General features: G+C 39.0%; 1 protein-coding gene across 2 annotated transcripts in view; it reads right to left on the minus strand.

Annotated features, from left to right (window-relative positions):
* The window catches only part of TRUB1 (TruB pseudouridine synthase family member 1), a 31,111-nt gene extending 12,283 nt beyond the window's left edge, over positions 1 to 18,828 (minus strand). Inside the window, exons 1-4 of one of the 2 annotated variants that reach the window (XM_043476751.1) lie at positions 18,510 to 18,828; positions 14,775 to 14,873; positions 8,211 to 8,266; positions 3,164 to 3,245 (exon numbers count right to left, since the gene is read on the minus strand). In XM_043476751.1, the coding sequence (XP_043332686.1) occupies positions 3,164 to 3,245; positions 8,211 to 8,266; positions 14,775 to 14,873; positions 18,510 to 18,798 (526 nt within the window). In that variant the 5' untranslated portion in view covers positions 18,799 to 18,828. The remainder of the gene's footprint in view (positions 1 to 3,163; positions 3,246 to 8,210; positions 8,267 to 14,774; positions 14,874 to 18,509) is intronic. The other variant, XM_043476752.1, reaches the window with a different exon arrangement.
* Positions 18,829 to 22,835: the final 4,007 nt, after the last annotated feature.

A 22,835-nucleotide genomic window follows, 5' to 3' on the forward strand; every position in this document is an offset into this window, starting at 1 on the left:
CTTAGGAATTAATGTACAAAAATTTATTAAATAAATGGCAAAAAATACTATTTAGAAATAACAAAAGGTGTCAGGATAGGGAATAAAAGAGCCCTATTAATAGGGTTTGAACGCTGAGTCTGAGCTAGACTCATTTTGTATGGCTAAAAATAGTAATTTGTCTCGATGGGATAGTGACCTCAGGTCCCTCACATGCCGTTTACTGCATAACCCCTTGTTTTACCCAGATGGCGGTTGCTTTCAACAGGTCAATTAAAAGCTGTATTTTTTATTGCTGTAATGACTGGTGGGTGGCGATGGCAGCAGCACCTAATAGGTGAGGACTAGGAATGCCAGACGTCCTGGGATGTGCCAGGGGCAGCGCAGCGAGGAGCTGTCCTACGCTCTGCCTGAGTTCTGGACATCTGCCAGATGCTCAAGTGGGTGACCTTCTGTTTAGAATTACTTTAGGCTAGGACCAGGCTTCCCTTGTGGCTCAGCTGGTAAAGAAAATCTGCCTGCAAGGCAGGAGACCTGGGTTCGATCCCTGGGTTGGGAAGATCCCCCGGAGAAGGGAAAGGCTGCCCACTCCAGTATTCTGGCCTGGAGAATTCCATGGCTTGAATAGTCCGTGGGGTCTCAAAGAGTCAGACACAACTGAGCAACGTTCACTTCATTTAGGCTAGAATCTAAGTCCATTTTCCACTTAAATACAGAATTTTTTGTACAGTCTTGTTTATTTGCTAAGTTGCGTCTGACTCTTTTGCGACCCCATGGACTGTAGCCCACCTGCTGACTCTGTCCATGGGATTTCCCAGGCAAGAATACTGGAGAGAGTTGCCTTTCCTTCTCCAGGGAATCTTCCAGACCCAGGGATCAAACCTGCATCTCCTGCACTGCAGGCAGATTCTTTACCACTGAGCCACCGGGGAAGCCCCAAAATAATTCTCTTCTTCAGTTGCTCCCGCAAGGAGATACTGAACTTTCCAATACTGAGTCATCAACACAACACACCTGTCAGCCTGCATTTGACTTGTGGCATTCACAGTGATTGATGTGTAAGTATCTGATATATATACGTATCTGATTACCTCATGAAGACTTTCAGTGTAGTAATATCTGTGCATTTACATACTGATGTAACTATTTTACTATAAATTACCTTTATTTCTTCTTTATAGTCCATTTACTATAGTACATTGATTTTTTTTTTTTTTAATGTGTAGGCAGGGGAGAAAAACTCTGAGTTTTATTTCAGCATAATAAAGAAGGCATTACAAAATACTGGTTATAGGCCTTAGGATTAAGCCTCAGAGGGTTGAGAACACAGGTCCTAGTTCTCCATGTGACACGAGTTTCTTAAGGACACAAGGTAGGTTTTATATTTATTTTCCCCTTGGCACCTGCTGTGCAGCTTAAACAGATGACAAACTACGCTGACTTACCAAAATCATACAGAAAAATCATGTCAATCAGCAAAACTCTCTGAGCTCTCATTTTCTGGGACGACAGTGTTCAGTCAACTATAGGGAGCTCTCCCTTTCAGGGCCTAAAGAAAGTTGTTTAGTTTCTCAGATTCTCAGATTTCAAGATTATAATGAGATGATTTTAACACACTAACATACTTTCCTTAACGTAAGTAAGGTCGTAAATGATAAAATACAAAGTAGAGTTTTTAAAAATTCCAAAATGCCTCAGGGTAGTCGTTCTCATCAGTGTATGTTCAAGTAGTTCATTACCCTGGTCCTCTTGTAATATTCCCTACTCAAAGAATTGCACCGTCATGTAACAGTTTTAAAACCCAGAAACCTAGATCTTTTTTTTAACAACTTCCTCTCTGTCCCCATCCAACCAATGAGTCTCACCAATTTTACCACCTCACAATTCTTTTAACTATATATAAACTGACATATAATGTAGGATACTCTGGAAATCTCTGACATCCTCCTAGGCCTCTTTAATTTCACAAGCATTCTGGCTGAAGATTATGGTTGGGTTTCCATTAAGTGGGCATATGCTGTTATTCCATAATAATAATAATAATAATAGTAAAGATTTCAAGGCTAATTCAACATCTATTTTTTAAAAGACTCAACATAAATTGGTTGATTTTTCTTTTCATTATGGTGCTTGATTAATCATGCAAGATACTAAGCCACATACAAACGTTAACAGGACAAGAGAAGCCATTATGAACAAGGAGAAGGTTGGTCTCTCTACTGGGGGAATATGTAATATACATTAAGACCACTCAACACAAAAACACAGGGAAGCAGATGTTAAGACTGCCTAAAGCTACATTAAAAAAGATAACATTAAGCACGGGCAAAAAAACAAAACAGAACAGAAAGCTTACAAATAATTCAGTTGATGACATAATGATGTAGGTGAACTGTCCGTACGAAAACCACAACTGCTGCATTATAAATAGCATAAGCACTATGAGAGTTGCTAGGAAACCATTTCATTTATCCATCCTTTCTTAAAGAAGTGAAAGAAGGGATGGTAGAAAAATTAAAGTGCGCCCCAGTGAGTTCTCTTTATTTCCAGAGAAATAGCTTTTCTTTTGTTATATCTTTTTGCATACTCCAAAAGCACAGGAATATGATCAATTTTAACGTATTAAACCTAGGACATTTATTTCAACAGCTATGGGATAATTATATACACCAAAACCAAAACAACAACAATGACACGATGCAGGTAAAATCGAGCAAGAGAATTTCTCTGCTTTGTTTCACCTAGGACTAGGAAAAATGTCCTAAATCGTATCTATTGTATATGTGGTTTTTGCCAAGGGAGTTATTTGGAAGAATTCTGCACGTTAAAAAAATATTGAGGTGGGAGGGGGGTTCAGGATGGGAAACACATGTAAATCCATGGCTGATTCATGTCAGTGTATTGCAAAAACCACTCTAATATTGTAAAGTAATTAGCCTCCAACTAATAAAAATAATTGGGAAAAAAATACTGATTATAGGAAAAGTCAATTACTGCAATTCTTTACTAATAGGCATACCATATAAGCAACAATGTAATAAACAATTTCCAACCTTTTTAACCTAAAGAAATGTACTGACAATTAAAATCACCGGAAACATAAGAGACTTATTTTTAAATTCCAAATTCAGAGAAAGTTTCTTTAAATATTAGGAATAAGGACTACATATGACGAGCTTCATACCATAAGGTTTTTCTTCTGTTACTTTCCCTGTAGAATCTAGCGTGTCAGTAGCCTTCCCCAGTTCCCCAATGGCAATATATCTCTAGAGGAAGAGACACAAGAGAGGGAAACAGGCCATAAGGTAAAGAACTGTTATGCATGTCTTAAAGCTTATACAGAACCTTACTAATAAACCTAACTGATACAAAATAAAAGGCAAAATCAATAGACTGTAACTGCTTGGTTAGTTTTTGATATGTGGGAAGCACTGTATAGATTGAGGAACATTCACAAACTTTCCAAACCAGCCAATATGGCAAGGAAAAACCTGATTTTATTGATAATCATCGCTTATAAATATACAGTTGTTCAGTCACTAAGTTGTGTCTGACTCTTTGCTACCCCATGGACTGCAGCATGCCAGGCTTCCCTGTCCTTCACTATCTCCTGGAGTTTGCATAAACTCATGTCCATTGAGCTGGTGATGCCATCCAACACTGTACAAAAAGTTTTAAAAAATCAGTTATATGTGAGACAGCAGAAGAGACACAGACATATAGAACAGTCTTTTGGACTCTGTGGGAGAGGGCGAGGGTGGGATGACTTGGGAGAATGGCACTGAAACATGTATATTACCATATGTGAAACGAATCGCCAGTCCAGGTCCGATGCATGAGACAGGGTGCTTGGGGCTGGTGCACTGGGATGACCCAGAGGGATGGGATGGGGAGGGAGGAGGGAGGGGGTTCAGGATGGGGAACACATGGGGAACACATCTGTGGCGGATTCATGTCAATGTATGGCAAAACCACTACAATATTGTAAAGTAATTAGCCTCCAAATAAAATAAAATAAATTTACTTTAAAAAATTAAAAATTAAAAAAAATCAATTTTCTACTGGGCAGTGTAGATTGTGAAGGAAAAATTTTAAATATATCTAGGAGTAGAGATAATGGTACAATAATCCCCTACTTAACATCACAGGATTCAATAATCTGTTGTTTTTGTTCAGTCGCTAAGTTGTGTCCGACTCTGTGACCCCATGGACTGCAATAATTTTATTCCACATGCAATTAAAATTAATTTTTAATTATCATTTCTTATATGAAATACCAAGCTCAGTCTTAGGAATTTGATTATGCATTTAAACAAAAGCTAAATACATAAAAACTAGTATAGCAGAGATAATGTACATATGTGTTTCTTGTAAGGAGAAATGGCTACGTCTTAAGCTCTCTGAAAGGATAAAAGTCACTTCTCAGAACTGTTCATTACTCACAAGTGAAGAATTAGATCACTCCTAGTTAACTGAGGATTGTTCTGCTTTCTATCTTGGGTCACACTGTACTACATATTCTTTATCCTCTTCTCGTTTGGTCAAATTCAAATTTCATTTTGAGGATCACAGGAATTAGCGAGAAAAATGCAAGGAACAGAATTCTCACTGAAAAGAATCGGCAGTTATGTGAGCAATTTAAGATGGAGTACTTTGCAGAAATATGAGTTTATTAATGATAAGCTTATTATGCTACCACACCGAAACATGGTTTTGAATATCTTCATTAACAAGGAACAGCTCTATACAGCACATAAAATGTTAAGTCCTTCAAAATTTTGAATATAGTACTTATGAAATATAATGAATATTAATAGAGTGTAAAGAAAAGGTACAAATTGGACGAACCTCTGGAGAAAGTGGATTAGAGATGCTCCAATCTTAAGAGAGCTGCTGCTAAGTTTCACAGGAGGAGCTTTATTAAAGTCACACTTTGCAGTTGACACTGATTAGGTAACCTAAAAATGCTTGTGTACACCTGGGGGAAATTACTGTCCTCTGAACACATCTGGGGGAAACATCTGTATACCCCAGTGATGATACCCATTCAATAGTTGAAGGGGATACAAAGCTGCTTTCTGCTGAAATGCTGGCTTTGCCTACAGGCACTATGGTTTACCTCCACACAGATATGCGAGTAGCATTATACCTGGAAAATGCTAGTTAAGAGCATTTTCATGGCACTAGCAATCTCATAACAGAACATCAACCCTTCCATGGCTCATCTGGTTTCAAAAGCACATATAAATAACCAACTTTTAATCAGCAATATAGGAAGCTAATAAAGATAACACTCCAAAACCTCATCAAAGCCTGTTACTTCAAAGTACATCTGCCATCCAGATTCTCCTGAATGACTGGCTCAAAGAAAGTGTAATTTAGGGAAGACAGTAAAGGGACTGTGAATCTATTGCTTTCTTCTGGGTAAGCTATATTCCATACTTAGATCAAGTTAAGTCAAAGGGATGTGTTCACCTAACTCCCTTAGAATCATTCTACCTGTTGTATTTCAATGCAGAGCCACTTATACACATGTTGTAGAACTATTTTTGAGAACCACTATCTATCATTCAATCTCCCTTACTGTAAAAAATTTCTTTCTGACTTTAATACCCAGAGTAAAGTCTCTTCCTTAAATAACCAGCATGCTTCCTCTTTCTCATCAATGTCATGTTTTTGCCTAGGCCATCAAAAAGTCAGAGATAGAAATAAAAGGAATGAAATTAACTGCATTCAAGATTTCCAACAGAAATTGCTTGAATAAAATTAATGTCTATGGCATCTGTAGTCAGAGCGATCCAACAGGCCTGTAACTCAGGAGAGAGAGATTTGGGGATAGACGAAACATGTGGAAACAGTAATAACAGTATTTACTGAGCAACTTTTGTATAACAGGCACTATGCAGAAAACCTATGTGCTTTTTTTACATAATACACTCAGAATCCCAAAAGAGAATGCAGCGAGAAAAAAATGACTCAAGATAAAGTTGATCATTGGCAGAGCAAAGCCTGACAGAAGAGAAAGCTAATGATAAAGACAAGGAAAGGCTCTTTCTTAAACCTTGCTCTGATCTGACTGGGCAGGAATGCATATAAGGAGTGGTGGTGGTGTAGTTGCTAAGTCGCATCTGACTCTCGCCACCCCACGGACTGTAGCCCATCAGCCTCCTCTGTCCATGGGATTTCCCAGGCAAGAATACTGGAGTGGGTTGCCATTTCCTTCTCCAGGGGATCTTCCCAACCCAGGGATCGAACCCGGGTCTTCTGCATTGCAGGTAGATTCTTTACTGGCTGAACCACAAGTACATAATCTAAAATTAAAAGTGTAAGAAATACAAACAGCTACCAAGATAATAACAACTCTTATATTGCAAAGGTGAAGTACCCAAGAGCTAGGTCTCTATAATAAGAAGCACCTGGAGTTTTCTACTTACATTACAGTCATCTGAAGATCAGCGATTTCACTGTATGACATTCAGCTTTCCTAGCTGAATACCAAAATGATTTGTGATAAATAAAATTTAAACAAGAGCCAATGATGTATGTATTTTTCCAGTCATCATACTTCTGGAAATGTGTCTGGAATTTACATGTAAAACCTTTCAAAAACATATAATGTGTTACATGTACCTATGGGTTTCTTGGGGGGGGGGTGGATAATGAATATTTCAGTGAACTTAACATTTTATCTTGGTGGGGAAAACAAACAAACAAATGCCTTAATGTAAAATATACCTTTTGTTTTATTAAAAAGTGACTTTTCATTGTAAAGATTTTGAAGAATACCAAATAGTATGAAAAAAGAAAATAAAATCATCCATAATCTTGTATCAAAATAACCATGGTCTATATTTTAGAATTAAACATATATTAAGCAATTGGAAAATTCTGTACCAGAAACAGATTCTAACCTCTACGTGTCAGTATTTAAATACACTGTACAAATTACTGTACAACGTCAAACTCCTCCATTCTAACACAATTGTTACATTCTGTGATTTTGGAGATTCTTCCACTTATCTAAGGTATGAAGATCCTTCCCAACTGAAAGACAGGCTTTTATGCCAACTAATAACTAAAATGGGATGTTAAAGGCAATAGGCTTTCCAGGGCTTTTCATTTTAAGAAAAACTTACTTAGACCCCTGGCCCTCAACAGTTGGCCCAAGGGCCAGTACCCACCATGAGATAAGTTCAGAAAATGAAGGTGCTTAGAAACTTATTTAGCAATTTGATATTAATTATATTTTTAATAAAAGTCTGCAGTGAAATGGTAAGTTTTTTAAATGGTCTTTGACCACAGTTTCTCTTCTAAGGAAAAATTTGGACAGAAAGCACTTTACCAACTATTTATAACCCACTTGCAACAAGGGTTTTAAAACAAACAAAAAGTTTAGTCCAGGAACTTGCTGAAATTCTCCCCTTCCTAATGGCATATTAATCTTCCTTCCATGTTTTCCACATTTCCTATCTTCCCCATTTTCACTGGTCCCAAGTCCAAGCTATTATAACCAGCATCTAGCTGCTAACTAGAATACAGATATTATTATCTCTCTTAAAGCCGGAAGAGGCCCAGAGAGGTGAAACACTGACATCTAGACATGTCTCTGGGCTCCTTCCACCTTGACAGTTCAGTGACGGTTCTCACTCAAGGCCTAAAGCCCAGGTTTGGAACCTGTCCTGTCCCTGCTTAATCCCTCCTCCCTCTCCTATTCAAAGCCTTAAAGATGCTTTTGGATGCAGTCAAGGAATGATGTAACATCATCTTTAAGAAGCCCCATTCTTTTAGTTAGTAAACATCCTGTAAACACTGAACAAAACATGTCTTTTGTTGGAAACTGCATGGCTTACAAAATGACATTGTTTCTACAAAAATTCTAAGGTTTAAAAAAAATCTTCTAACAGAATTTATGATCTGTAAGTTTTCTTTAAGAAATATAATTATACAAACAAAAACAAACATACCAAAAAATCCCTCACAAACACTAAACACATCTATTTTTAAATTATAGGTACCACAAAATTTTTGCTTCGATAAGTCAAATTTACTTTTCAATTATGAATTTACAGTCTCAATATTTTGAATCTCAAATATTATAGACACTGTGATTAATACCCAGGGTTGACACTCATTCAAGCAAGTTATACAGTTTATTTTTTAACTGATAAAATCCAACACATAGGTCATTAAGAAAACATTCAAGAAAAGCAGAACCGTTCCAGTATTCTTACCTTGGACCCTGATAACATACTGGTCAGCATTTTTGTTCCCCTTCCAATTCCAACCACTACAAATTAAAGAAAGAGATACTATGACATCATATTGTGAAAACCAGGCTTTAAAAATATGCTTTATGACATACATTGGGCACAATTTCCTGGCATATGTAAAGTTAGAAAAAGCATTTATTTAGCATAATGTCAGGGCTCCTATGATTCCAATCAGTTGAACTTGTCATGCAAGTAAGAAATTCTGAAGTGGGGGTGGGGGAGAGACTTTCTTTCTTTCTCTAAGTGTGAAACATAACATTAGAAACCTCAATCCAGACAATTAGATAACAAAAAGTTTTGAAAAAATCTCCAAGGACTCACTGGAATTTTATATGGGCATCAGTGAAAAAAAAAAAATGCTACAGTTAATCTTGGTATGATAAACTCTCTGACAGAGTCCACTATTAAACAAAGCAAAAGCTATTATCATAACTAATGAACCATTTAAAGATGATTTGTGCCCAGCAGTATACAATCAAGAAAATAGAAACATAACATATCAACCAGACACAAAGAATAATACAGGGTAAAATGTGAGTCTGGAGAGTATATGTTTGCATGGACCAAATAAAAAGTACAATGGCCCACATGTCTCCTCAAACATTATCCTTGTAACAAAACATTTCACCAGCCAAAGATGAGAGGATGTAATCATTTCTTCACTTAACAGCAAGCAAAGTTTCATAAGAATGGAAGTATTTCTCATTAGTGGATACAATTTTGTAAAAGCACACACAATATAACCGTCGCAATTCAGAATTATAAGAAACAAAGAGAAATGACTGGCAAGTTGAATGAATTATCATGAATATTTATAGCAGATATGATCCACTGAGTTTACCATGTATCAAATTCTACTCTAAGTGCTTTCCATTCATTAGCTCATTTAATCCTTAAAACAAGATGATACGATTATCCCTCTATGATAGCTGAGGAAACTGAGGCATAGGAGTCTAAGAACTCTGCCCGGTATCTCACAACCAGTACATGCTGGAATTAAAATTCCAACCAGACTAACAGCAGACCTTCTTCTCCTCATCCCCCTGCCAACTTACTCATCCAGGCTTTCCTCTCACTGCCACCAGCCCAAATCAACCTCCCTGTTCTATATCGTATCTCTTCTTCTTCCAATTCATACCATTTCACAACCATTTCCGAAAACTCCACGGCACAAAGCTCCTGAACAATCCTCAATAGGGTCCCAATGCCTACAGCACCAACTTCTTGGTAAAGTATTTAAAGTCCATCCTTTGAAACACAGCTCACATCCCCATTCCTTCATAAAGTCTATCCCAAAGGCCCTCTCAGCTTCTTTGATAGTCATAGTGGTTCAAGGGCTAACATTAACACTCTCTGCCTTCGGGATCCTCTGTTGAGCTCAAATGAGAGCACCTGCTGCTGAGGCAAAAACTTTGTATAATAATAACAAAGATTCAATTCAATTTCATTCCATTCAAGAAACCCCAATCAATATTTTGCAAGCAGCTACCAGGCACTCCATCCCAAGAACACTTTTAATGGAATAGCACATATCCTGACTTTGAAAGGGCTTATAATCTCATGGGAAAAATACAATACAGACAAGGGAAACTGCAAGTGCTCAAAAAAAAAAAAAAAAAAAGGTTGCCTCAATTAATGAGAGAATAACATTAAATAACAATACATCCATACATGATGTGTCAAAATGAACACACAGATAACTACTGTAGGAGGTTACTCTACATGGCCGCAGAGTCCAGAGAATGCTTCACTGAGGCATTCAGAGTTAGGCCTTAAAGAATGTACAGGATTTGAACATGCAGACGAGAGAAGTGTGTTCTAAAGAAGGAACAAATTGACAAATTCTCAGACACAAGGATGAGCACAGTGGGTTTATCAGCCAGAGTGCAAGGTGTCTTAAGAGCAGGTTGATGTGTCTGATTCTATCATAGTTAAAAGGCTGGATGGATGACGATTTCTCTGTAGCTTCAGTGATCCACAGTGAAACAAGAAGGCATCTTAGAGTAACCCAGCTTGTACATGTATACAGTCTCCTCTGTCAAGGGCTCAGTTGTTTCTGACTCTTTACGACCCCACTAGGCTCCTCTGTCCGTGGGGATTCTCCAGGCAAGAATGCTGGAGTGGCCTGCCATTTCCTCCTCCAGGGGATCTTCCCAACCCAGGGACTGAACCCACGTCTCCTGTGTCTCCTGAACTGAAGGTGGATTCTTCACCTGCTGAGCTACCGGGAAAGCCCAGAGTATATATATTATAGCTCAATTTAAAAAAATCCGCATAGACAAAAAGCTAGGGAGAAATATAACCACAATGTTGACAAAAATTATTGCTGGAAGGTGGAAAATGGATAATTTTTACTTTACACTTTATGTTTTCTTGTATTTTCTAACTTTTTTCACCATAATTTTCTAAGTTTTAAAGTTAAACTTCAAAATAGTATATCAAAACTTAGTTCCATTTTAAGTAATTTATACTGAATATCATCTTCCTACTGCTTGTGCAAGATTACCAACACAGTGGTTTAAAACAACACAAACTTATTATCCTACAGTTTTGGAGGTCAGAAATCTGAGGTGACTTTTACTATGGTACAAATCAAGGGGTCAAGACACTGCCTTCTTTTCTGGAGGCCTGAGGGGAGAACCTTTATCTAGAGGCTTCCAAGGGGAGGTTCCTTGCCTTTTCCAGTTTCTGGAGGCTCTTTACCTTCCTTGGCCCAGGACCCCCTTCCTCATCAAGGCCAGCAACCGCATCACTGCAACCTCTGCTTCCATCGCCACATCTTCTCTGACATGCTTCTGCCTTCTCTTCCAATTTACAGACCCTTGTGATTACGCTGGATCCACCAGGATATGCCAGGATGTCTCTTAAAGTCAACTGATCAACAACATTAATTCCACGTGCAACTGTAACGCATCCTTGTTATGTAATCTAACATATTTATAGGTTCTGGAGACTGGGACACGGACATCTTCAGCGAAGTCATTATTCTGCTTACCACAGAGTTTTTCAGAATTTTGTAAGCCCTCTTTATAGAATTATATATGCTTTATATATAATATATATGTATTATATGTAATAATTATTTAACATTTGAAAACATTTTATAACTATTTCTAGTACTTATATAAAATATAGGCTAATAGAATTATAAACCTGAATTTCAGATTATATTTTAAATTGTCAGCTAAACTCTTAAATCTTTACCATCAATATTTCCCCCTCAAAACAGCAAAAACAGCCTAAAATGTTGAAAGTAAAAGTATATTTCTCCACTAGGTCCAGTTTTGTTAAAAACAACAACAATAAGACAAAAAGCCCTTTAACAAAGCTCTTCACAGGGTAGAGTATATATCAGGATACTATAGACACTTCCTGCTGCTGCTGCTGCTAAGCCACTTCAGTCGTGTCCGACTCTGTGCGACCCCATAGACAGAAGCCCACCAGGCTCCCCCGTCCCTGGGATTCTCCAGGCAAGAACACTGGAGTGGGTTGCCATTTCCTTCTCCAATGCATGAAAGTGAAGTGAAAGGGAAGTTGCTTAATCGTGTCCGACTCTTAGCGACCCCATGGACTGGAGCCTACCAGGCTCCTCCGTCCATGGGATTTTCCAGGCAAGAGTACTGGAGTGGGGTGCCATTGCCTTCTCTGAGACATCTCCTAAGATATTCCAATAAACCTTCTGAGAGTTACAGTAGATGTTATCACTTTTTAAGAGATAAACTGAAATTCTGGGAGGTTATGGGATTTGCTCAGGGTGTATGTACTTAGTAAATAAAGTAGCCAGTATACAACCCATGATGATTACAGCCCAGTGTTCATTTCACCATACACCAAAAATCAACTTTGCTTAACAGCCTGTAGAATTTAGACAACAAACTTCCCTTATTCTGTAACTAAATATCTACTTTTTAAAAAACTATTTCTCAATAGAAATCACAGGTATTAGGAAAAAAATTAATAATTTTGACATACGAACACACTATATCATATTGAAGGACATGTGTGATCAAATACAAATTAACCCTCTAAATAGAAAATTATTTCCAAAAAAAAAAAAAAGAAAATTATTTCCAACACAATTTCTTCCACTCACACAAATCTCTGCCAAATGCCACCCCTTCACAATACTAAAATGGAAGCTTTCAACAAGATCCCTTAGATTTTAGGGTAAAAAATAAACTTCTTTACCCAGTGCCTTGAATATCACTATTTTCTGCATGCCAATGAATAACAACAGTCATACATTAATACAATTGGTCTATTCATAAATAAACGCACATTTTATTCCCTTTCTTCTTGGACTTATGTTCCTGTGCTTTAGAAAGGGGCTTCCCAAGCGGCTCGGTGGTAACAAATCCACCTGCCAGTGCAGGAGACAGAGGAGACATGGGTTCAATCCCTGGGTCAGGAAGATCCCCTGGAGGAGAGAATGACAACCCACTCCAGTATTCTTGCCTGGAGAATCCCATGGACAGAGGAGCCTGGTGGGCTACAGTCCATAGGGTCGCAGTCAGACACCACTGAGCGACTGAGCACGCATGGACGCCTTAGAAGATGGGAGAGCTTAAGAAGAGCTGAACTGACAAGAATCATGAACCCACTTCTGGAAGGAATGGTAAAGAATGCTGACTGATTAGTAATTTCTGCTGTGGACATGGGGAACAAGGGCAGGAGTACCAGCTATTTGCCATCCCAGGTTAGGGCAGAGACTTTAACACTTAGCACGTCCAGGTTCAACTTTTGATCTCACCACTCACTAACTACAGGACCTCACACACAGTAAGTGCTCAATAAGTGATTATCAATTATTATGGTAAGAAACAGTAGTTAACGTGTCAAAATTTGCCTATTCAAGTTCTCTAACTCAGAAAATGAATTTTCATGTGTTTTTTCCTGTTTTAACCTCAAGTAAAGATGTTTCTGCCAACATGCACCACATAAAATCTGTAATTTTAGAAAATGCAAATCATATAGTTTCCAATTTTCTTGAAAAATATAATTTTATTCACCAATTTTATCCTTTTCTTCTAAATAAGCATTCATTTCCTTTGGCTGGCTTAGATCAGGTTTGTTTTTATTTGCATCTAATTTTAGCTCAAATAAAATGGATTGGATGCTCTAGCATAGTATTTTTCAAAGCATGAGTCACATTCCATTAGGGCAGCATGAAATCAATTTAGGGGATTATGATCAACATTGTAAAAAAAAATGGAATAGAGTAAAATAAAAAACACCAGGGCATGTAAAAACGTAGGCTTGTTCCATAAAAGTTTGTTTCTAGTATGTGGGGCAGGGGGAAATAGGGAGAATTCCAAATGTGTATTTCTGTGACTATGGATACAGTTATAAAAAGGTGTCTAAAAACATACCCCATCCTGCGGATACACACTTTGGCAGTCTAAAAAGATAGACTTCAGGATTTCTGCATGTGTGCTAAATCATCTCAGTCGTGTCTGACTCTTGGCGACCCTATGACTGTTGCCTGCCAGGCTCCTCTGTCCATGGGATTCTCCACTGGAGTGGGCTGCCATTCCCTGCTCCAGAGGGTCTTCCCCACCCAGAGACTGAACCTGCATCTCCTGCAGATCTTGCATTGCAGGCGGATTCTTTACCATAGAGCCACTGAGGTGTTCCTTTAGAACCTCTACTAGATGCAAAAAAACCCCAAACAAATTAAAAAGGTGGAAGAAAAAAAGACAAATGACTCTTCTTCCCTCAATCAATTCTATCAATCTTCCTCCACATGTAGTAAGACACTTAACTAATGTCCCCAAGAGAAAGTGACTTCCTCTGAGGAACTACAAGGTTCATCTTCTGAAGATACAGGCAAAAAAACAAAAAGAGTCATATACTGTGTCAGGAGTCCCCAAGACCATCCCGCGCTGAAAGATTCTTCCATGGCTAAGATTTACCTACAGTGACATCCTAAGGTTACACAGCTGCATCCTCTATCCTTCCATAATCGAAAAAGGAATAACATGTGTACAATGTTCCTGCTCAAGGGAGCCCATTGGAAACCCAACATCCAAAGTTTTTATTGGAGGGGATGAGAGGAATGGTTATCCAGGCACCCTCTCACTGCATGGTGGGACAAAAATTACAGATTCCAAGATGGAGAGCAGGTGTCCAGCATAAATCACACTGCTTACACAAACCACTGAGGCACACCAAACTGCACTTATTGGATGGGGAAGGATGGGTTCAACCCCAAATCCAGGTCCCCAAATGCAGGCAGGCCTTCAGAAAGATAGTGGACTCAGGCTTGCTGTGTTAACTCTTTTCTGCACTGATACACACCCTTTCTCAAGGTCCATCCACACTCCACACATGAAAGTGGCTATTTCTAACAGCCTTCTATACCTTGTAGAAGGGCTTCTTGAGAAGATGGCACTGTGAATCTAGTAGATGTGAAATATTCCAAGTAGACTGAAAATGGCATAGCTTTAGTCAATTTTGTCTGTTCTTAATCAATATTTCTTTCTATATAAGTGGCAGTTACATCAAATTTCCATTCAAATCTCTTACCCAGGACTCCTCGGGCTGCACTGTCTAGAGTCCCTCCATGCCCAATTTTCAAAGTCTGCTTTTTCCTCTTGGTCCATTCTGGAGAAGGCATTCCAGCTTCTTTAAGAGTAAATGGGATTAAAAAAAAAAAAAAAAAGAAAGTAATTACTGAGAGAAACAAAGTAGAATTCCATTACCATGGGATGAGGCGGCGTGGATGAAATACTCAAAACAAATAAAAAGCATTGTACAAACTTTATATATTAAGATTATAAGAACTGGCTCATTTGAAAAGACCCTAATGCTGGGAAAGATTGAAGGCAGAAGGAGAAGGGGACAACAGAGGATGAGATGGTTGGATGGTGTCACTGACTCGATGGACATGAGTTTGAGTAAGCTCTGGGAGCTGGTGATGGACAGGGAAGCCTGGCGTGCTGCAGTCCATGGGGTCGCAAAGAGTCGGACACGACTGAGTGACTGAACTGATTACAACATTACTGAAGAACAGACTTTAAATATACAGACACTATCTAAATTACAAAGAAACAGTATTCCCAAATTAGTTGTTGAAAAACTAGAACCCATTTTCTAAGGGAAAAAAAATTTTTTTAAGTGGGTAAATATCCACACTAATCCACAAAGATCTAGTAAATTCCTAGCAGTAGTAGGCTAGTAGATGGAGGATGATGAAAAGAAGTTTTTACATAGGAAGCTAGTTTTAAAAGTCCTCAATTCCATCTCTAAAATCTTTCTTGTTCCCTGGTGTTCTCTGCTGGCCACTCCAGCTACCTAAACATCTGGAGTATATTTCATACAGGGTTACTTCTGAGAATACTAAGTCCCCAGACTATCTGTATATCTGCCCTCCTCTCCTAATCAAGTCACCAATTCCTTAAAGAAGCTAATCTCAACAAAAGGTTACATGGGAAGAAGGTAACAGTTTAAGATGCCACTTACACGCCAAAGCATTTAGATTTTAAAAAGAGAAAAGGAAAAAAACAAAAGATGCTAGCCTGGCCTATCTCATATTCCTATTGTAAAGAATAAAATCAAATAATGCTACCTGAACGTGCTTTGGAAACTCAAAGCTCTATACCAATATGCTGTTATCATCATCATCATCATGGTAAATAACAACATATTGAGAGAATACTGGCCACCAGACTTCAAATGAGCATGGAGAGAGAAGCAGGAAGAGCCGTCTTGATCTGTACCTTTCCAAATCCATAAAACCTTCCTTACTTGCCAGGTGGCACTAGTGGTAAAGAACTCACCTGCCAATGCAGGAGATGTAAAAGACCAGGGTTTGATCCCTGGGTTGGGAAGATCCACTAGAGAAGGAAATGGCTACCCACTCCAGCATTCTTGCCTGGAAAACCTATGGACAGAGGAGCCTGGTGGGCTACAGTCCATAGGGTTGCAAACAGTCCAACATAACTGAAGTGACTGAGCATGCATGCATTACCACGGACACAGAGAAGATGGAAAACAGAGTAAAAGAAACTGAAACGCAAGGACAGAGCAAGGTAAGGAGAGAAGGCAGAGCCACAGTGGAGAAGCCAGCTGAAATGGCCAAAAGGATGCGCTGGGTTGTAATCACCACTTAATTATCACCTTAGTGAGTTAGAACTCCAGTGTCTGGGACATGATCCTAATGTTACTCTCTGATTACGACATCACCATGTTTGGAAAGACATGAGGATACGCTTTAACGTGAACCTGTAAGGTTAGGCTTAGACTTCAAACCCTTCACCTTCACCTGTAACCCATTATGGCTCTCTCATACTGTACTTATAGAAACATTTTGGGAACTCTTTGCATTTTTAACTTAAAGGTGCTTGGAGAATGGAGGCCCTAAAGTTTACTGTCTTCCCTTTGTGCTTTTCCCTTTTTCCAAGTTTGAAGACACCTGGCCTCTACTATGTTGGAATCTGGTTCACCCCACTGGCATCATGGATGATGAATATTTACCAAGATCTTTTATAGCCATAAAATTCTTTTATGTTTTAGGCCTTGAAGGTTTCAAAAAGACAGAAGAGCAGAGATTTTAGTGCCAGATGAATCAATGTAAAGAAAAGCAAGGAATATTAATAGAGGCCGTGACAACTAACTGTGGCCTAAATCAGCGATTGTCAAACCCGGCTGGCATTAGAATGTTGTGTTCTGGAATCTGTATCTTTAAGAGAACCTTCCAGGTAAATTCTGACAACCAGTCAGAACAGCATTTAGAAAGCCCTGGTCTAGCTAACATAAATATAGAATCAGCCAATCACAAGCAATATAGAAATGGAGAGTGATGAGAATGTCTACTTCTGAGTGAGTGGCCTCCAGAAGACAGTTCAGCAACAGCTTGGAAACCATCAATTTTAACTAAGTTTCAACAAGAAATTTCAGTTCCTGGAGATCAACTAACCAGAAAGCCAGGCTATGGCTTTAATCCTGTGAGAAACCCATCTGAAAGAAAGAACAGAAATTATTACTTTGAGGAACAAAAATGCCATAGCTTAGCTAACAAAGAAGGCCAAAGGAAAGCAATTCTATGAAGGAATCAACTCCATGATGACACCACAAGGCTTGTCCCTGATGTAATTCCTTCCTTCAACATCCTTACAGGTAACAAAGTATAATGAAAGTATAACAAAAGAATGAGCAGATATAACACAGGTATTAAATATCTTCAGGAATTTACCAACAAACATCTGAACCTGTGTCAGTTTTAATTAACAAATTCCTACCAGAAGAGTTTGTTTTTGCAATAAAAAGGGAAGCAGTAACATTTGCCAGGGGACACTATTCAAAGAAATTTCCTGTACTGATTTGATGGAAAAATAAGCCAGGGCCAGACTCTAGAGGGCCTTGAAAAGCTAGTTAAATAGTTTTATCACCAAAGGCTACAGAAATTACTACTATGAGCTCAGTTAAGGAGGAATCGGTGTCTTTCAGATTTGGCTTATTGCAGGTGTCAAAAAAAAAAACTAAAAGTTCCTTGATTTCACTGTATGAAACGAACTACTGGATTGACAAGCTGTGAGATCCTTTAGAATTTTCTAATATTCTCCCAGTGTATATAAAGAAACAAACAAAAAGAATGCTCTAGAAATGACCAAGTTATAGTGTTCAATAAAATGTGGTCCATAGACTGCTTACACCAAAATCACCAGGAACAACAGTTTAAAGATGGAGTTTCCTAAAAACACCCCATACCCTCAGAATCACTATTTCTGAGAGGGTAAGGATTAGGCATCGGCATCGGCATCTGTGCAAGGGAAGGGACTTTAAATAATTCTCATGTCCACTCTGTGAAAAACACTGTGTTAAGTCTTGGTTAAGTAATATCCACATTTCCAACATTTTTAAGAAAGCAGCTTTGGAGTGTAGAGAGCCAGTGATTCATTTGGGTACAGTTCACTTACGTGAGCCAAACAAAAGGTTTCTGAGGGATTCGATTATAGAAAATTGGACTGCATGCCCAAGAGCAGAGGTTTATTTGTGGGTGCGTAGATTTTGTTTTTTCTTGTTTTTTTTTTCCCCTTGAGAAAGACAACTGCCAACTAGGCTACAGGAGTTTACGTTAGGACAAGTCTTAGCCGGAGACGCTCCAGATTTCTGTCCAGAGTTTATACAGCGGTCGTTCTCCCTTTCCCTTCCTTTTATCACGTGAGCCTTGAAAGGGCAAAAAGCCTAGCGTGCTCCCTGCGGCTTCCGCTCTCACGGAGACCGCATGGCCTCCGCCTGGTCCCCACCCGGCTGCAGTACCTGCCAGCAGCTTCTCCTTCAGCCGATTCAGCAACTCGGCTGAAGTGGGCCCTTTGGGCTTGTGCACAGCGAACACGCCGCTCAGCGACAGCAGCTTAGTAGCCAACGCGGGCTTGGAGACCGTGGCTTCGGATCCGGTCCTGGCCGCGGCCGCAAGCGCCGCGGCTGCAGCCATCGCTGAGGATGTGGCGGCCGTTGCTGCAGCTGTCCCTGCACTTTCGGGAACTGGGGCTGGGTCTGGTTTCAAAGAGGACGACAACACCACCGCCGCCGCCTCAGCAGCTGCCATGCTTTTGTAGTCCACACCGGTTTTGTAGCTTGGAGTCGCACGCTAATGACGCAACAAGCAGTGCGGCCGACATCCCCCCGGCCTTTCCCTTGCTTCGAAGCTACCCGGGTGGGTGGAATCGCAAGGGCTTGTGGGAATTGTAGTCTTTGCTTTCCTCGTGCTGGCTGGGAGTCGCTGACCCGTCCGAGGGCTCTGATGGAGTAGTTTTCCTTCTGTCATCCTGTTTGCTTGTTAAGTAGGGTTAATTCGGTGCCGCAGGTGTAAGTCCCAGTTTCCGAACCCAAACACCAAGCCTATGTAGATTTTCGGCGAGAAATATCTTCACATCTCTCCCCTATCCCTTTTAAGAATTAAGAAGACCCAGCATCCAGGAACAGAAAATTTACTAATAAAATGCTGACTTCTGCTGCAGCTTGTGAAGAACTACGGTTCCCGTGGTTAACTGCTTTATTCAATGTATTGTGCTCTTGGATTCATAATTCAGAATTAAAATACACCTAGACGTAAGCTCTATTAGAGCAAAGAATCTTTTTTACCTAGTTCACTGTTGTATTTCGGTGCCTCACACAGAGTAGGCACTTAAATATTTGGGAACACATAAATGGATACGAATTCTTCAAATTCCTAAAAGAAAACTCAAGGCCAAGCCAGTGCTAAATCTTGTGGGTTTATTTTGATGCCCTTCATGCAAGCCTTTCCACACCTTAAATCCTGCAACTCACATTCAATTCTTAAGAATTCTAAGACATTTAATAGTAATTCTTCTATGGATTGCATTCTTTAGTAACACATTGCTTAGGCATTATTGCAGTTCATAAAATTAAATTTTCCTTTTGATTTGAGACCTCTCGAAGTTATTCACTCCCAAACAAGATTCAGGAACACTGTTCTGATCCTGGTAGAAGGCAAAATGAAGAAAAATTCTTCATTTTACTTCCCCAGATACATTAAATGGTATTATGAGTATTGTGAGACAGATCAAGTTTGTGTTCACTGTTCTTAGAAAATTCCTTACAATCACCCTTTCTCTGCATCATCTTTTTTCCCATTAGTGTCTAGAATCCTAATGATGCCTCTTAGCTACTCAGAATCACCCATTATGGGATCTCATTTGAATTTGTCCCATTCCTTCAAGAACAGGAAAAAAAAATGTTTAAAATACAATAGTTATTTCTTCCTATATTTCCAACCCTCCCCTGCTTCAGTCAGATCACCAGACCCTCATTAAATCTTTGGGGTGCCCAACAATGTAAATGTACCTAATGCCACACAACTGTACACTTTTAAATGGTTAAATGGGAGATTTTATGATATATATTATACCAGAAAAAAAAAAAGGAGGAAAAAAACCCAATATCTGAGGAGGAGTGGAGAAAGAGGGAGAGTTTTTGTAGGGTGGAAAGCTGAAATTCCTAGAAGGAATTTACTTACTCTTGTGGTCTACTATAAAAACCTAAGCTAAATGAAAACATTGTATGCAGTCTACCTTGGACGCCAGAAAAGAAGAGAATTGTTTTGAAAATCAGAAGAGAGAAACTGAGATTGACAGGTCCCGTAATTAGTGAACATCTGAGACTCCTTCAGGATTTTCCCTTTTTCAGAAAGTTTGCTTGACTTCAGATGGGATGGCTACAACTTAGGGAGGAAAGCATTCTTCGACCTTTGTAAAGTTTCTGTTCTCTCTTCTTGGCGTAGAAGCGGAGAGTCAGGGACTTTGAGAGAAAGTATAAAGCAGGCTTGTACAATGATGACGTGGAGATTAGAGAGCCTATACTAGTCGTCTAGACATCAGTAAGCTTCTCCAATTCTGTTGTGACTCTAGGGTTGGGGGAGCAGAGGGAGGTCATAACTGGGGGTGAAAAATAACACTTTCATTTGAATTTTCCACAGGCCCAGTGCAGGATCAGAGGTAATTTGATTCAAAGAAAACAACGAAATAAGTGTTTCTTGTACATTTTATTTCCTGGATGCCAGGGAACAGTAGAGGGCCTCCCAAGTGGCGGTAGTGGTAAAGAACCTGCCTATCAGTGCCAGAGCCCTAAGAGATGCAGGTTTGATCCTTGTGTCAGGAAGATCCCCTGGAGAAGGGCATGGCAACCCACTCCAGTATTCTTGCCTGGAGAATCCCATGACAGAGGAGCCTGGCAGGCTACAGTCCATGGGGTTGCACAGAGTTGGACACGACTGAAGTGACTTTGCATATGCAGGGAACAGGAGAATTAATTCAACTCTGTATCACATCTTCATTCTTGTCATCAGAAGCACCAACTTCTAATTTTCTGAAGTAACCAGCAGCTCCCACTTTGGGTGAGCATTGCATTTATAAGTTATTTTAATATATGTGTGAGTTAGGATTCTTTATTTGAGAGTGACCAAAACTGATTCGTTTCAGCTTGGAATTTATCAGAAGGATTTGTTTTGGAAAAGTTAATCAGAAGTGTACAGAATATTATGCAGAACCTTGGAGGTTCTTTTTGTCCCTCTCTCCCCACATTCTCCTTTCATGCTACTCTCTTGTATCTTTTTCGTTCTTCTCTTTTGCTTCTAACAGACTTCCCCCCCTACTCCTTACTCTACATTCTTGATTCAGACTATCCTGTTTTGATCCAATTCCAAAAATACCCTGGATGAAGCCACTTCTGGCCACCTACCAAACATAGCACTTCACTAATTTCATTCCTCAACTACAGCACTTTCCTTGCTGCTTTTCCTGCTTGCTTTTTCTCCATAGCATGCTTTATCTGACATACCAAATATTTACTTATTTTGCTTACTGTCTTATTTCCTCCATCAGGACGTAAGCTCTGTGAGAAATGTTTGTATGTTTTATTCATTGCTGTATCTGCAGGACCTGAGCTAGTGTCAGATGTAGCACTCAATAAATAGTAGTTGAAGAAAGGAATGAATAAACATGACAGCTTCAGCAGAAACCGTGTAGACAGAGGAGAATTAGCACCAGTTCCCAGAGAAGTAGAGTGCTGGACACAAAAAATATGTATATTCCCCCTGCAGCTTATCTCATGTGGCTTCAATTTTTAAATCTCCATTTTATATGTGTGGAACTGAAGCAAAGAAAAATAAGATTACTTAATGCTATATAAAACTCCAACTTTCTAGACAAGCTTCCATGCTGTCCTCACCTACCCGTGTGCCTTGAAGGATTGTTAATTAACAGCAATTAAAAATTGACAAGACTTTCAGGTTTTATTCCAAATCTGTCCCTGGCTCTGCCTTGGTTGCATCGCCGGGGCACTTCTCGGGTTCTTGCTTTAAGCACAAATGCCTGAGAGAGCTATTCTTTACAAAAGTTTCTGCAGTTGTTGGTCATCTGTGCCACTTTCTATAGAGACAGAATCTTAGAAAATAGTACTTGATGAGGACGTACAGAGAATATAACCTGAGTCTTTCATTTTAAAATGTGCTCCTGATACCCAAAAGAGAAAGCTCAAATCTATACCATGGACTTGACAAAAGCGTAGATTTTTAAAGTTTAGAGAAAAGATGGATATGTTTCATTGCATGAAATTTGAGAGAGCCGGAAACTCTCCAGAAAGAAACTCTTCTGTTTATTGCATCAAGAATTGTCTTAATAGGGAGGAATATGGTAAGATAATTAAAGAAACCAGTAGCACAAGGATCTCTGCTGTGAGCTGAAGTAGATAAAAGAAATACATTGTGATTTCTTTAGAGTAGAACTTCTAAGAAAGTTTAAATAAGTATTTTAATTATTTTAATTTTGACTATACATTTCTTTGTAATTAGGAAAAACATGTAACAATAAAATATTTTTTTAATTAGGCAAATAATTTTTTTAAAAGGGTAGATAATAAAAGATGAATATGAGAAAGTACCACAAATATGTAGGAGTAAGGCCAGAAAAGTTTATTGGGAACAGGAAAAAAAATACCAGAGACAGGAAAATAAAATGGAACTTTTAAAGAAGATCAAGAAAGAGATATATTTACTGCTTGAGGCCAATAAATAATAAAGGTCAAGCAAAGTTTCTACTTCGCCTGTCTTCTCCATCAAGAATGATT

This window comes from Cervus canadensis, chromosome 8 (assembly GCF_019320065.1).
Source record: "Cervus canadensis isolate Bull #8, Minnesota chromosome 8, ASM1932006v1, whole genome shotgun sequence".
In the NCBI taxonomy this organism is placed as follows: domain Eukaryota; kingdom Metazoa; phylum Chordata; class Mammalia; order Artiodactyla; family Cervidae; genus Cervus; species Cervus canadensis.